The sequence below is a fragment of the Hypomesus transpacificus genome, chromosome 10, assembly GCF_021917145.1.
Source record: "Hypomesus transpacificus isolate Combined female chromosome 10, fHypTra1, whole genome shotgun sequence".
NCBI classification, from domain to species: domain Eukaryota; kingdom Metazoa; phylum Chordata; class Actinopteri; order Osmeriformes; family Osmeridae; genus Hypomesus; species Hypomesus transpacificus.
The window spans coordinates 2,876,035-2,887,616 of record NC_061069.1 but is presented as its reverse complement, the minus strand read 5'-3'; the positions used below and the strand labels follow the sequence as shown (position 1 = coordinate 2,887,616).

The 11,582-nt window shown below is 44.3% G+C and overlaps 1 protein-coding gene across 1 annotated transcript; it reads left to right on the top strand.

Annotated features, from left to right (window-relative positions):
* The first annotated feature begins 527 nt into the window (after positions 1 to 527).
* hfm1 (helicase for meiosis 1) lies at positions 528 to 10,792 on the top strand. The gene is made up of 36 exons (XM_047026910.1): positions 528 to 598; positions 798 to 907; positions 1,016 to 1,250; positions 1,400 to 1,677; positions 2,068 to 2,109; positions 2,208 to 2,278; positions 2,365 to 2,497; positions 2,583 to 2,734; positions 2,829 to 2,906; positions 3,213 to 3,368; positions 3,484 to 3,684; positions 3,785 to 3,873; positions 4,381 to 4,424; positions 4,513 to 4,614; positions 4,864 to 5,009; positions 5,098 to 5,192; positions 5,312 to 5,445; positions 5,581 to 5,628; positions 5,719 to 5,799; positions 5,908 to 5,999; positions 6,571 to 6,677; positions 6,804 to 6,851; positions 6,945 to 7,042; positions 7,166 to 7,300; positions 7,443 to 7,528; positions 7,625 to 7,708; positions 7,841 to 7,998; positions 8,099 to 8,202; positions 8,345 to 8,560; positions 8,701 to 8,778; positions 8,910 to 9,034; positions 9,156 to 9,238; positions 9,396 to 9,478; positions 10,042 to 10,125; positions 10,322 to 10,552; positions 10,693 to 10,792. The coding sequence occupies exons 1-36, from the start codon at positions 528 to 530 to the stop codon at positions 10,767 to 10,769; spliced, it is 4,155 nt and encodes a 1,384-aa protein (XP_046882866.1). The 3' UTR covers positions 10,770 to 10,792.
* Positions 10,793 to 11,582: the final 790 nt, after the last annotated feature.

The window sequence follows — 11,582 nt, the reverse complement described above, 5'->3', positions numbered from 1 at the left end:
GCAAAGATCAGTAGTCTCGTGCCCACTCCCTCTATAATTAAAATACCAGTTTGCCTGTCCGTGTCTGATTTATCTAGCTAACCAGTTACTTTTTGGAGGACATTTAGAAACGCTAATCCAGGTACAGAAGTAAGTACAATACCTGCTAGATAGAAGGCCATCAATAGGGCGTATAATTGTGCTAAAGGACTGAATTTAATTGATTCTGGACAATGAGTGCTAGCAAGCTAGTGTAGCTAGCACAGCCGTCTGTACTAACACATTTTGTACTAGAACTGCATAATGACTCACCGATTACATTTAGTCATTACGTGTGGCACGACTATCACTTTAAGCAGTACTGTTAATTAGTTAGTTATATGAACAGAATAGAGTGCATGGCTTCATGAACAAATGAAATCCAACCAGGCGTACCAACAATAGTTTGACTATCCAAATATATCAAGGCAACAATTCACATGGATATTTAGATTCCTCCCTCTCTCCTCATATGGATCACATGACTATAACATATTTGACCTAAGGAGATGTTGGACCCTGAAGACTGCAGCCTGTCCCTAGACAGCATGTTCTTTGAAGGGCCAGTTGTGCACAAAGTGTGAGTATAAAACTAGGAACATATCTGAGACTTGGCTGCTCTCGGAGGAATAGTGGTCTCCGGGGTTGGGACAGCTTCCCACTTTAGTCCCCACAGGATTTTGACTCGGCATTCAGGAACTAATATACTGGTATGAACTTATTGACATATAATAGAGATATAATATCTATTCAACCTGTCACTTTCCAATTGTCTTTAGAAAGCCACTTTGTCAAGAGGTAAGGCATTGGCAGTTGGAACCCCCTCCCTCCAACTCCCAGATTCCATCTACTCAGGACATTCAGAGAGAGGCCGAGAGTTTACCATACAGTAAGTTCAAGCAGCATAAGGTGTGTCCCAGCACAATCTGTCCCAGCAAAAGGATCAATTAGATTCTGTTTCATAAACACACACACTGTCCTTTCACCTCTAACACAGGTTTCTCTCAGAAGTCTAAGACATTTCTCCCACCACTGAAAAGAGTAGAAGGCAGTGACAAATTCACCATCAGAAATACACACTTTCCAAACATTGATGATGGTAAACAGCCTGGGGAGGAAGACAGGTATAGCCCCTGGGAGGTCGAAGCTAAGAGTTACAGAGGTAGCAGTGAAACCCCACAGGATTCCTGTCATGTGCTGGAGATGAGAAGTTTCCCCCCTCTAAGGAGAAGGTAAGTGGACCAATTATGAGTGTCTTGACTGTAGCCTGCTTATAAAGAAAGTTAATAAAGTACATATTTTTCTAAACAGAAAAATATAATCAATATTTGATTATAGAATCAATTATCAAAATGTTCTATCTCTCCCTGTATGATTCCAGTTTGTTCAAACCCCCAAGAGGGCAGGTATCGAACAGCGAAGAAACAGACGTGAGCAGCGACCACAGAAGCCAGCCAAGACCCAGAGCACAAACTTTCCTTCGCCACCAGGTTTCCATGGCGACAGAGCTTCAGCCGGTGAGCCAGTCAGCTGCTGTCCCTAGGCCCCTCCCAGGTCTGGGCCCGCCTGCAGCGGGTGGTCCCCTGCAGCCGATGCAGGAAAAGGGGACAAAGAAGGCTCATGTTCTACCCATGACACCCCAGCCCCTCCACATTCAAGGTGCAGTTCAGACAGACTGATTGCTTGTCTGCATTTTTAAAAGGATGCCAAATAGATTAAGGTGTAAAGAGGGGAAATTCAGAAAAAAACAAAAACATGGATGCTCCCTTAAAAAGACGGCATTAATTTTTTCAGTGTTTCCATCAATTCGCTGTGCATTATGATGACAAATAATGAAGGGGGGGTGGATAATTTGATAGAAATGTGATCAAATGAAAATTATTTAATGTCTAAATGATATGCATGCTGCATTGATGAAAATAATACTTTAAATGCCACTGCAATGATGGCAGATGACCACTAGATGGGGTTGTTAAAGCCTTGATGGGTTGACCTGTCAAGGCCTATGGATTAAAAACGTTGTTTTTGCAATTTATCCTCTGTTGTTAGGTAGTTCTGGGGCTGGAGTGCTCCGTCCAGTGTCTGAAATCCGTATCCTTTATTTCAAAGAATGAGAGCATAAAGGTTTTAAACATGTATGATGCATAAAAAGCTAATGTATTTGGAATGTTTCCTCAGCACAACCACAGCTGCAAAGTTCAGATCTGTTTTCAAGGAGTTCCCTTTTTTCAACTATGTCCAGTCTAAAGCCCTGGATGATGTAAGCATAAATAATGAATGATGGGCATTGCTGGTTCCGCCTATCAGAATACATACATGATAATACACACATCTAACTGTTTACAGGTCCTTTACACAAGTAAGAACTTTGTGGCTTGTGCCCCAACTGGCTCTGGTAAAACAGTGCTGTTTGAGCTAGCCATCACCCGATTACTGATGGAGACCTCAGAGCCCTGGAAAAATGTCAAAGCTGTATACAGTAAGCACTCTGTCTCCAAGGAAAATCAATGACAAATGGTCATTTGGTGATGGTAATGGATAATGCAGTCTTACATCCTTCTCAGTGGCCCCCATCAAAGCTTTGTGCAGCCAGCGGTATGAAGACTGGAAACAGAAGTTTGGACCTCTGGGGCTGAGCTGCAAGGAGTTGACAGGAGACACAGAAATCGATGACTTCTTTGAGATTCAGGATGCCCACATTATTATGACTACGCCCGTGAGGGAAACACTCTGGTGATATAGTCGAGCGCCGTGTTAGCATGTCATTTACCATGCCATTGATGTAAAGTATTTGACGCTATTTTTCCAAGGAAAAATGGGACAGCATGACCAGGAAGTGGAGGGATAACTGCCTGTTACAGTTGGTCCGGCTCTTTCTGATTGATGAGGTCAGCATCCCACTGTGCCTGTGTAATGGTCTCTCAGAAATGGAACTGCACAGTATTGACGTGTTAACACTTGTTAGGGTTAGGGCTACGGAGGGTTAGTGTAACACTGAAGGGTAAGATAAGATACGTATTAGTTAATCGGTAAAAAGGCCTTTTTTAAGATGCTTATTGACAAGACTTAATAACTTAAGGCCTTATCACAAGCACTCGGATCGAAAAGTGGAAAAGTGTTACTGACAGTTTCATATGTGATTGTTTTAGAGATGTATCTTTCATTCATCCTTATTTGCTACATTCTGCTCTCAGGTCCATGTGGTGAAGGACAAGACTCGTGGAGCCACACTGGAGGTGGTGGTGAGTAGGATGAAAACAGTCCACGCCTACCGGATCTCTGAGAACCCCCAGGCAGACCTCTCGATGAGGTTCGTGGCCGTCTCTGCCACCATTCCCAACATCGCGGACGTGAGTAAACGGCCAGGAGACGACCACGCGAAGGGTTGTAAAGTGCACCAGTCACGCTGGAATGTTGGATGGATTTTTCTTCCTTGGTTGGACTTGTGTGATTGTGCGTGTGCAGATAGCTGACTGGCTCTGTGACTCTGGAGGCCCTGCTACGTGCCTGGAGATGGACGAGAGCCACCGGCCAGTCAAACTGAGGAAGGTGGTGCTGGGCTTTCCCTGCAGCAGCAACCAGACAGAGTTCAAGTTTGACCTGTCGCTCAACTACAAGATGGCCAACATCATTCAGACCTACTCAGACCATAAGCCTTCTCTTGTGGTGGGAACCCCTCTCTCCCTGGTTTCTTACTCCACTACGGCGAGGTATTCAGTTCAGTAAGTGCGACTGTGGTTGACGTTGCTTCCTTGTATTCCTACAGTTTTGCTCCACCAGAAAGGGAGTTCAGCAGTCAGCCACTGTCCTGGCCAAGGATGCCAGATTCATCATGAGCATCGAGCATAAGCAGAGGTGTGAAGCTTTTCTTGTTATTCGGTACCTGGTGTTGTTTATCTGGCAAAACCAGGAACCAGGCATACATGAACCACATGAACCATACAGAAACCAGGCATACATGAACCATATGAACCATACAGAAACCAGGCATACATGAACCATATGAACCATACAGAAACCAGGCATACATGAACCATATGAACCATACAGAAACCAGGCATACATGAACCATATGAACCATACAGAAACCAGGCATACATGAACCATATGAACCATACAGAAACCAGGCATACATGAACCATATGAACCATACAGGAACCAGGCATACATGAACCATGTGAACCATACAGGAACCAGGCATACATGAACCATACAGGAACCAGGCATACATGAACCATATGAACCATACAGGAACCAGGCATACATGAAACATATGCACCATACAGGAACCAGCCAGACAAACATGACTTCATACTTCTTGTCAGTCACACTGAACCAGAGCTGCTGGTAATCTTGTTTCAGGTTGACAAAGTATGCAAACTCCATCCAAGATTCTAAACTCAGAGGTGGGTAGAGATTCATGTTGTGAATGTCCAAGGAGGATCCTCACAGGCGAGAAAGCTTTTAATAACCATCTGTGTTGAACCTGTCCAGATCTGCTGCTGGTGGGCGTTGGTTACCACCATGCCGGAGTTGATATGTCAGACAGGAAGTGCATTGAAGAGGCCTTCACCATGGGAGACCTGCCTGTACTGTGTGAGCAGTACACCCTCTGACACCTGCTACACCACGTCATAGCTGTTCTCATTTAGATACACGCATCAAGATACAAACAGACCCACACAGTCTGTGTTAACAGTTATCCAGTCTTTAGTATGGAATATAATTGAATGGGAAAATACGAAATAACATCTATGACCAGATGTGTGTATTCTTTGGGAAGGTTTGTGATGGGGAGATATCCCTAAATGGCAAAAATGGTGGGAACCGATTGTTGTGTTTCAGTCACCACCAGCACACTTGCTATGGGCGTGAACCTGCCCGCCCACTTGGTGGTGATCAAGTCTACCATGCATTACATCGGGGGCTCCTGCGAGGAGTACAGCGAGGCCGACATGCTGCAGATGATTGGTCGAGCCGGCCGGCCGCAGGTACGCAGAAGAAGGTGACATGGCAGCCAGTCTACACAGGGGATCAGCACCAGCAGCTCTTTTGTTTTGAAATACTTTCTGTTTGTAGTTTGATTCCTCGGCGACTGCAGTGATCATGACCAAGTCCCAAACCAAAGACAAGTACATGCAGTTCATGAATGGGGCAGAGATCATAGAGAGCAGGTATGGACTAACTTGCACGGTCTCGCTCTTAGACCACACATATTATTATTATTATAATATATCTATATATATTTTTTTTTCTTCTCTTCAATACTCCCAAATGTTGTTGTCCTACCTAGCTTGCATGGTCACCTGGTGGAGCACCTGAATGCTGAGATCGTCCTCCACACCATCTCTGACGTCCATATGGCCCTGGACTGGATCCGCTCCACCTTCCTCTACATCCGAGCCCTGAAGAACCCCAAACACTACGGTAAGGGGTGCGACCAGGACACAGCCTCTCTTCTCAAATCTCTGGTTTCTTCTTCTTGGTAAAAAGACAAAGTTCATGTTGAACAGTGCCTCACGGAGAGAAAAAGAAAACAGCTTCTCGTGATTCCTTTTGCAGGGTTTTCCAGTGATCTGGACAGACGTGGAATTGAAGCCAAATTACAAGGTAGGCTGTCAATGTTTTCCTGGAAGTCTGCAGACTTCTTGTAAAAAGTCCTCAATAACTAAGTGAGTGACTCTCTTCACTCGTCCTCAGAGCTCTGTTTGAAGAACCTCAACTCGCTGGCGTCCGTAGACCTGGTCTCCATGGATGAAGATGTCAACATCAAAGCTACAGGTGAGCCATTCTTGTTGAATTATCCATCATTTCAAGTTTCTTTGTATATTTCAGTCAACACTAGATGCGTCGGCGACCTTGGAATCTTATGTGTCTCGTCCTCCTCAGAGGGAGGCCGGCTGATGGCGAGATACTGTGTAGCCTTCGACACCATGAAGGAGTTCAGCAAAGTGTCTGGAACAGAGACCTTACCTGAGATGGTAAGAATTGTGTAAGGCAGATTTTCGGTGTACATGTGCAGCCTGAGTCTCTGTAAGGTCAAGAGGTCCTGCAGCGAGGCCTCTCTTTGAGCAGAATATAGCACAAAGTCCAGACAGGTAGGAGACTGTGAGGCAAAACACGTACAAACTGGGACGACCAGTTCACCTGCTGAACGTTCTAGTTCTAGTGTATCTAGTGTAGTGTGCACTGACCACTGACCCGTTAAGGAAGTAATTCTGTGCATTCTATATCTGCACTGTCCAACTCATGTATTTAAGCATGGCTGAGAGACAGAGTTCTCACTCTTGCCATCAGTTTGTCTTGAACTGATTGTTTGATCCGGGCTGCCCGACTAATAAACCAAAAGTCAACTCCTTTCCTTTGTCGTGACTCCTTCCGGCCTGCCTTATCCAGAATATCCATCTTATCATACTGCTTTAGATGACTTTGCTTTTGTTGTTAGGCAGGTCACTGGCCTTAGTGGCATGAATATGTCAACTTTATGAAGATTCATAGAGAATTGAGATGATCATTCAGGAATACTCAAATCAAAGTTGGTGTTTCACCCAGATTGAACTGCTGGCAAAGGGCAAAGAGTTCTCTGATGTGCAGCTGAGAGTTAATGAGAAGAGAACTCTGAACACTCTAAACAAGGACAAGAACAGGATCACCATCAGGTCAGAGTAGAACATGTTCTAGAATGAGTGAACAGCTCAGGTCAGAAGTAGGTACTATACAAGAGCAACAGGAATAAGGTTTTTTGGGGGGGTTCCACAACTAAAATTGGATGGTTTATTCAACAGGTATTCCATGGAAGGAAAAATCAAAAACAACGAAATGAAAGTGAATTGGTATGTCAAGCAGGGATGATTGTAGTGCCTTATTCAAGCAAGCAGGGAGTTCCAGTTCTAGTTGACAGTTGTGTGTCACTCTCTCGTCTTCAGCTTGATTCAGGCTCAGCTGAGCTCCATCCCTATCCAGGAGTTTGGGCTCACCCAGGATACAGCGAAAATCTTCAGAAATGGAGTCAGAATCAGCAAATGTATGGATTTACTTGTGTTCGAGTGTAATGAAAATATAGCAGTGAGACTTAACAATAAGTAGAACAAGGTCAAATTAAGTTTTTGTTGTCATGAATGGTTCCTGTTGTTTTGACCATCACTAGGTTTGGCAGAGTTCCTAAACCAGCGCTCCAGGACCGGCTTCTCTGCTCTTCTCAGTGCCCTGATCCTGGCCAAGTGTTTCAGGGCTAAGCTGTGGGAGAACTCACCCTATGTTGCAAAGCAACTGGACAAAATAGGTTCAGTGTTAACATCCGCAGTAAATGCTTATATCAAATGTGTTAATCCTCATGTTGTTTTCTGAATGTTGTTTAATTGTCCTAAAAGATTAATTTTCAAATCTTGAGTTTGTGTAATAGTACACTTTCATCTTTGTTCCAGGATTGACCCTCTCGACTGCCCTGGTGAATGCTGGCCTCACCACCTTCAACAAGATCGAACAAACCAACGCCAGAGAACTGGAGCTGGTGAGATCTCACCACTGATATGTTACAGTATGGATGACTCAACTGATCTATTTCCAGCAGTTTCACAGCACTGATAAAGCACATTGGTATTGCCAGATTGTCAACAGACATCCTCCATTTGGCAACCAAATCAGAGAGTCCATCATCGGTCTCCCCAAGTATGAAGCTAGTTTGGAGCAGGTATTACGCATGGTGAAAATTCCGTCACATGACTTCCTTGCACGACATTTACAATTAAAAGAAAATCTCAATACCATTGATTCGGTTTTAGTTTGATTTGACAGAAGATTCCTAGATGATTTTCTGTCCCAGCTCCCGAGATACAGCGTTGCCACTGCAGAGATCGTGGTGACGGTCAACCTGAAGAACCGTGAGGATCTGCTGTCTAAGAGGACAGCCCCCGACCACCACTATGTCACCCTGCTGATCGGGGACTGTGACAACAACGTGGTCTTCCTGCAAAAACTCTCGTAAGACACGGTCTCCCTTCGTGGCCTGATGTATCCACAAACACACACACATACATCACATAACCCCCCCCCCCCCCTCTCTCTCTTTCTCTTTCATCAGAGACTTGATGCTGTTGAAATCTGGCAGTTGGTCCAAGAAGATTGAGGTTGCAAAAGCTTCAAAAGGAGAGGAGATCAGTGTGAATCTGATCAGCTCAGAATACGGTAGGGCAGATAGAATCTGGACATCAACACAGTGTCTTTACTTTACTTTACATCAACCCATACTTTTTCCGACTCGGAATAAAAACTGTTACCATGTTTCCATCATTGCCCTATTTCAGCTATGCCATGCTCTGTCTTATAGTGGGACTGGACATTCAGCAGAAGTTCAGTGCCTTCTATTCAGGAGCAAAGAGGTTTGCAGCTGAACCTATAGAGCCCCCTCCACCTGGGATGCAGAGAGCCCTGACCTGCCATCAGAGTGCCCAGGGCTCAGGGCCCAGAGTCCAGCCCCCAGCTCCACAGGCTGGGGCGGCTGCACGGGGGAGGAATGCCACATCCATATGTGAGACAGAAAAGGGTAGGTCTGTTGTCCTACGTTAATGTAACAACAGATATGGATTATATATCTTGAAACTATTATTGACCTTGATCCATGACAATAGCCAAGCTTTTTACTGCAGTTCATGTGTGTTTGATGTGTGTCTTTCTTTAACATAGGCCTCTCAGAACCAGATCCTGGCAAAAGGCAGTGCAACCACTTCTGCAAAAACAAGGATCTGTGTGGCCATGACTGCTGTGAGTGCTGCCACTCAAACAGCTTGCTACATCCAGTGGTCTGACAGAAACATGGAGACCATTGACATGATATTTGACTTATTGTATGGTTCTGTTGTTCTCTATTCTCTGGATGGGGCTGTGTTTCCTAGGCAAAGTGGGAGTGCCCAGGGTTCTGAAGAGGCCTGTGAATCCTGGGTCGAGTTTCTCCTCCTACCTCAGAGACTTGAAGAAGAGGAGCGATGCGCTGGCTGAGACGCCTGTCAAACGCCTCAAGGTCAAGGAAATGTGAACTCTTCGCTTGACTATGATTCTGATCACTCGTGTGAACTACTCTTGTTAACTACAACAGGGAAAAGCGTTCTACATTCTTCCTTACCTCTTACTCTGATATTTAGATGAGAGTGTGTGGTGACAGTGAGTCTGTAAATATGCAGCAGTTCTCATATAAACCCAAGCCAACCCTACCTAGTGTCAGCAGGTAAGCCATCTCTGCCTGTTGCAAAACACAACTGAAGATGTACAGTTACTATCTCTGACTCCATACAACCACTAAACCGTTTCTTGATGAAATTGACAAATTACATTAATGATTGCAGTTGAAAGGAGTGATTCCCTTACCTGTATTTGTTTTGAAGGTACCACAGTGCTCAGAGTGTAGAATCGGCAGAGGGGTTTGCTACAACTCAAGAACTGGCATATCAGGAAAGCTTTGACAATGGTAAACAATGCAGAACTACGAACACACAACTAATGCATTTATTGTTAATGGGGATTTTAGCAATTGATATGGTTTCACCTTTGGATTTTGCAAGGCTGCAGGCCAGTGTTAAGCTGTGCTTGAAGCTATTGTCCTGTGAGCCTCTTATCATACACGCTGTTGACTTTCGGAAACTTGCCATCTGATTCTGTTGTGGCTTTGGGTCCGCCAGAACTCTTCCTGTCAGAGTTTCCTCCAGTTTCCAGGTGCCTTTTGATGGTGTAGGAAACTGGACTCACAGACACCTTGGCTTTCTTGGCAATTTCTATCTCAAGTAAAGACCTACACTTTTAAGGGTTATTATGGTCTGTCTGTCTTCCTTTGCTAATTGAAAAACCGAAAGTTTTTTTTTAACCTTTGGCAGTTTACCGCTTACTTTTGTACCATTTCAGGTTATTCACTGGACTTGAACTGCTCAAATTTCAATACAAATTTGAAGAAATGGGGTGTTATAAAACCTTAATAAACCGATAATGTATATAGACACTCAACGAGTAAAATAAACACTCCTGGTATTCCTGCAGAGTATGGTGACTACCTAGAAGATATCTATGAGACCATGGGAGTAGAGAAGGTTCCAGCTCTCCAAACCCCTGCCCTGTCACAAAGTATGGCTGCCGGCTCCCCACACACTGACACAACCACAAAGCATTATGTAGCACTCCTGGCTAATTAAGCAGCGTGTGAATGGTTACAATACATGTCACGTGAACATGGCATTTCAACTACTTTTTATCGAAACAGCTTACTTACGTGATAGGAAATGTATCAACCAGGCCTAACTGTGTGTTTTTTTGTCTTCAGGCGTCCCCGTTTGGAGTAAACCCACTGAGATCAGAGGTTACGCAGAGAGTTCCAGCACTGGTTCTGTCAACGACAGCAGCTTCTTCTCGTCACTGCACACCCCGAACGTGAACTTTGACCTGGGAGATGAATGGGATGACTGGGATGACTTTGACGAGGAGAACTTGGTACATGCTAGTGAGGTGCCCTGCACTGCCAAAACACTGGCAGTGGACTGCAGCAAGTCAAAAGGTAGATACTCAGTCGCTGGGTATTTTCAAGTTATGAATTATAACAGTAAAAGAAAGTAAAAATGAATCTGAATTGACTCGAATCCCTTTTGCCTGATTGATCACTACATACAGCTATAGTAACCCAGTTTTTGTCTTCAGGCTACTCAACACCGCATCCTCCCATTCAAGCACAACTGAAACCACGCTTCACTATGACTAGCACCCCAGTAAGGTGAGGCCAAGCCACAGACATGTGTCACAGTCACAGGGACTACAATCTGTGTCACAGTCACAAGGACTACAATCTGTTTGACACTACATGTAACTTGTGAGTCTGCAGAAGACATGTAGTTTGCTTGTGTTTCAGGCCAGCTGTTATTCCAGAGATGTCCATGTCAGTAACCCGTCCTCCAGTCAGACCACACCACCAGACCTCCTCACCCTGGAATCACCATGACAAGGTAACTGTGACAACTTACAGTGTCAGACTGTGTCTTTGTTAGTCCTACCAGAAGCACAAACACCAAAAACCTGTTATTTCCGACCTTACAGAAAGCCTTCAGTGAAACAACAGGAAATGCACCGACTCTGCCGTTTTCCAAACCGAGTGACATAGAAACAGTATCCTCAGGAGGAAGGTTTGATTTCTTCTCCAAGACGACTGACATGATCCTTAACAATACAAATGTGACTGGAAATACCAGGTAGAGACCCATATCATACACATCAAACACATCATCAGAAACATGATGTATTCTACATGTGTTGAACATGATCAAATCTAAGGATTCTATTTGTTCTCCCTTCGTTTAAAGGACTCAAGTAGAAGACAACAGAGAAGTAGAGGCCTTCCTTGGAATCTTTGATGGAATCTTTTAGTTGTGTCTAAGGATGTCAGGGTTTGTTCGTTGTTTTTTGTATTATGTTGTTTGTTGGTATTGTGTTATGGTGTTGTGTGGTATGGTGTTCATATATTCCTGACTATTTAATGCTTGTTATACTGCTTTTTATGGATATTTATGCTGGACATTTTTAAATGCATGGATTCT

Excerpts from the sequence above, each read along its gene's own strand:
- hfm1 (XM_047026910.1), top strand. The coding sequence starts at position 528 with ATGTTGGACCCTGAAGACTGCAGCCTGTCCCTAGACAGCATGTTCTTT. Across the intron at positions 2,498-2,582 it reads AAATGTCAAAGCTGTATACA|TGGCCCCCATCAAAGCTTTG; the intron begins GTAAGCACTCTG and ends CATCCTTCTCAG. Across the intron at positions 10,553-10,692 it reads GGACTGCAGCAAGTCAAAAG|GCTACTCAACACCGCATCCT; the intron begins GTAGATACTCAG and ends TTTTGTCTTCAG.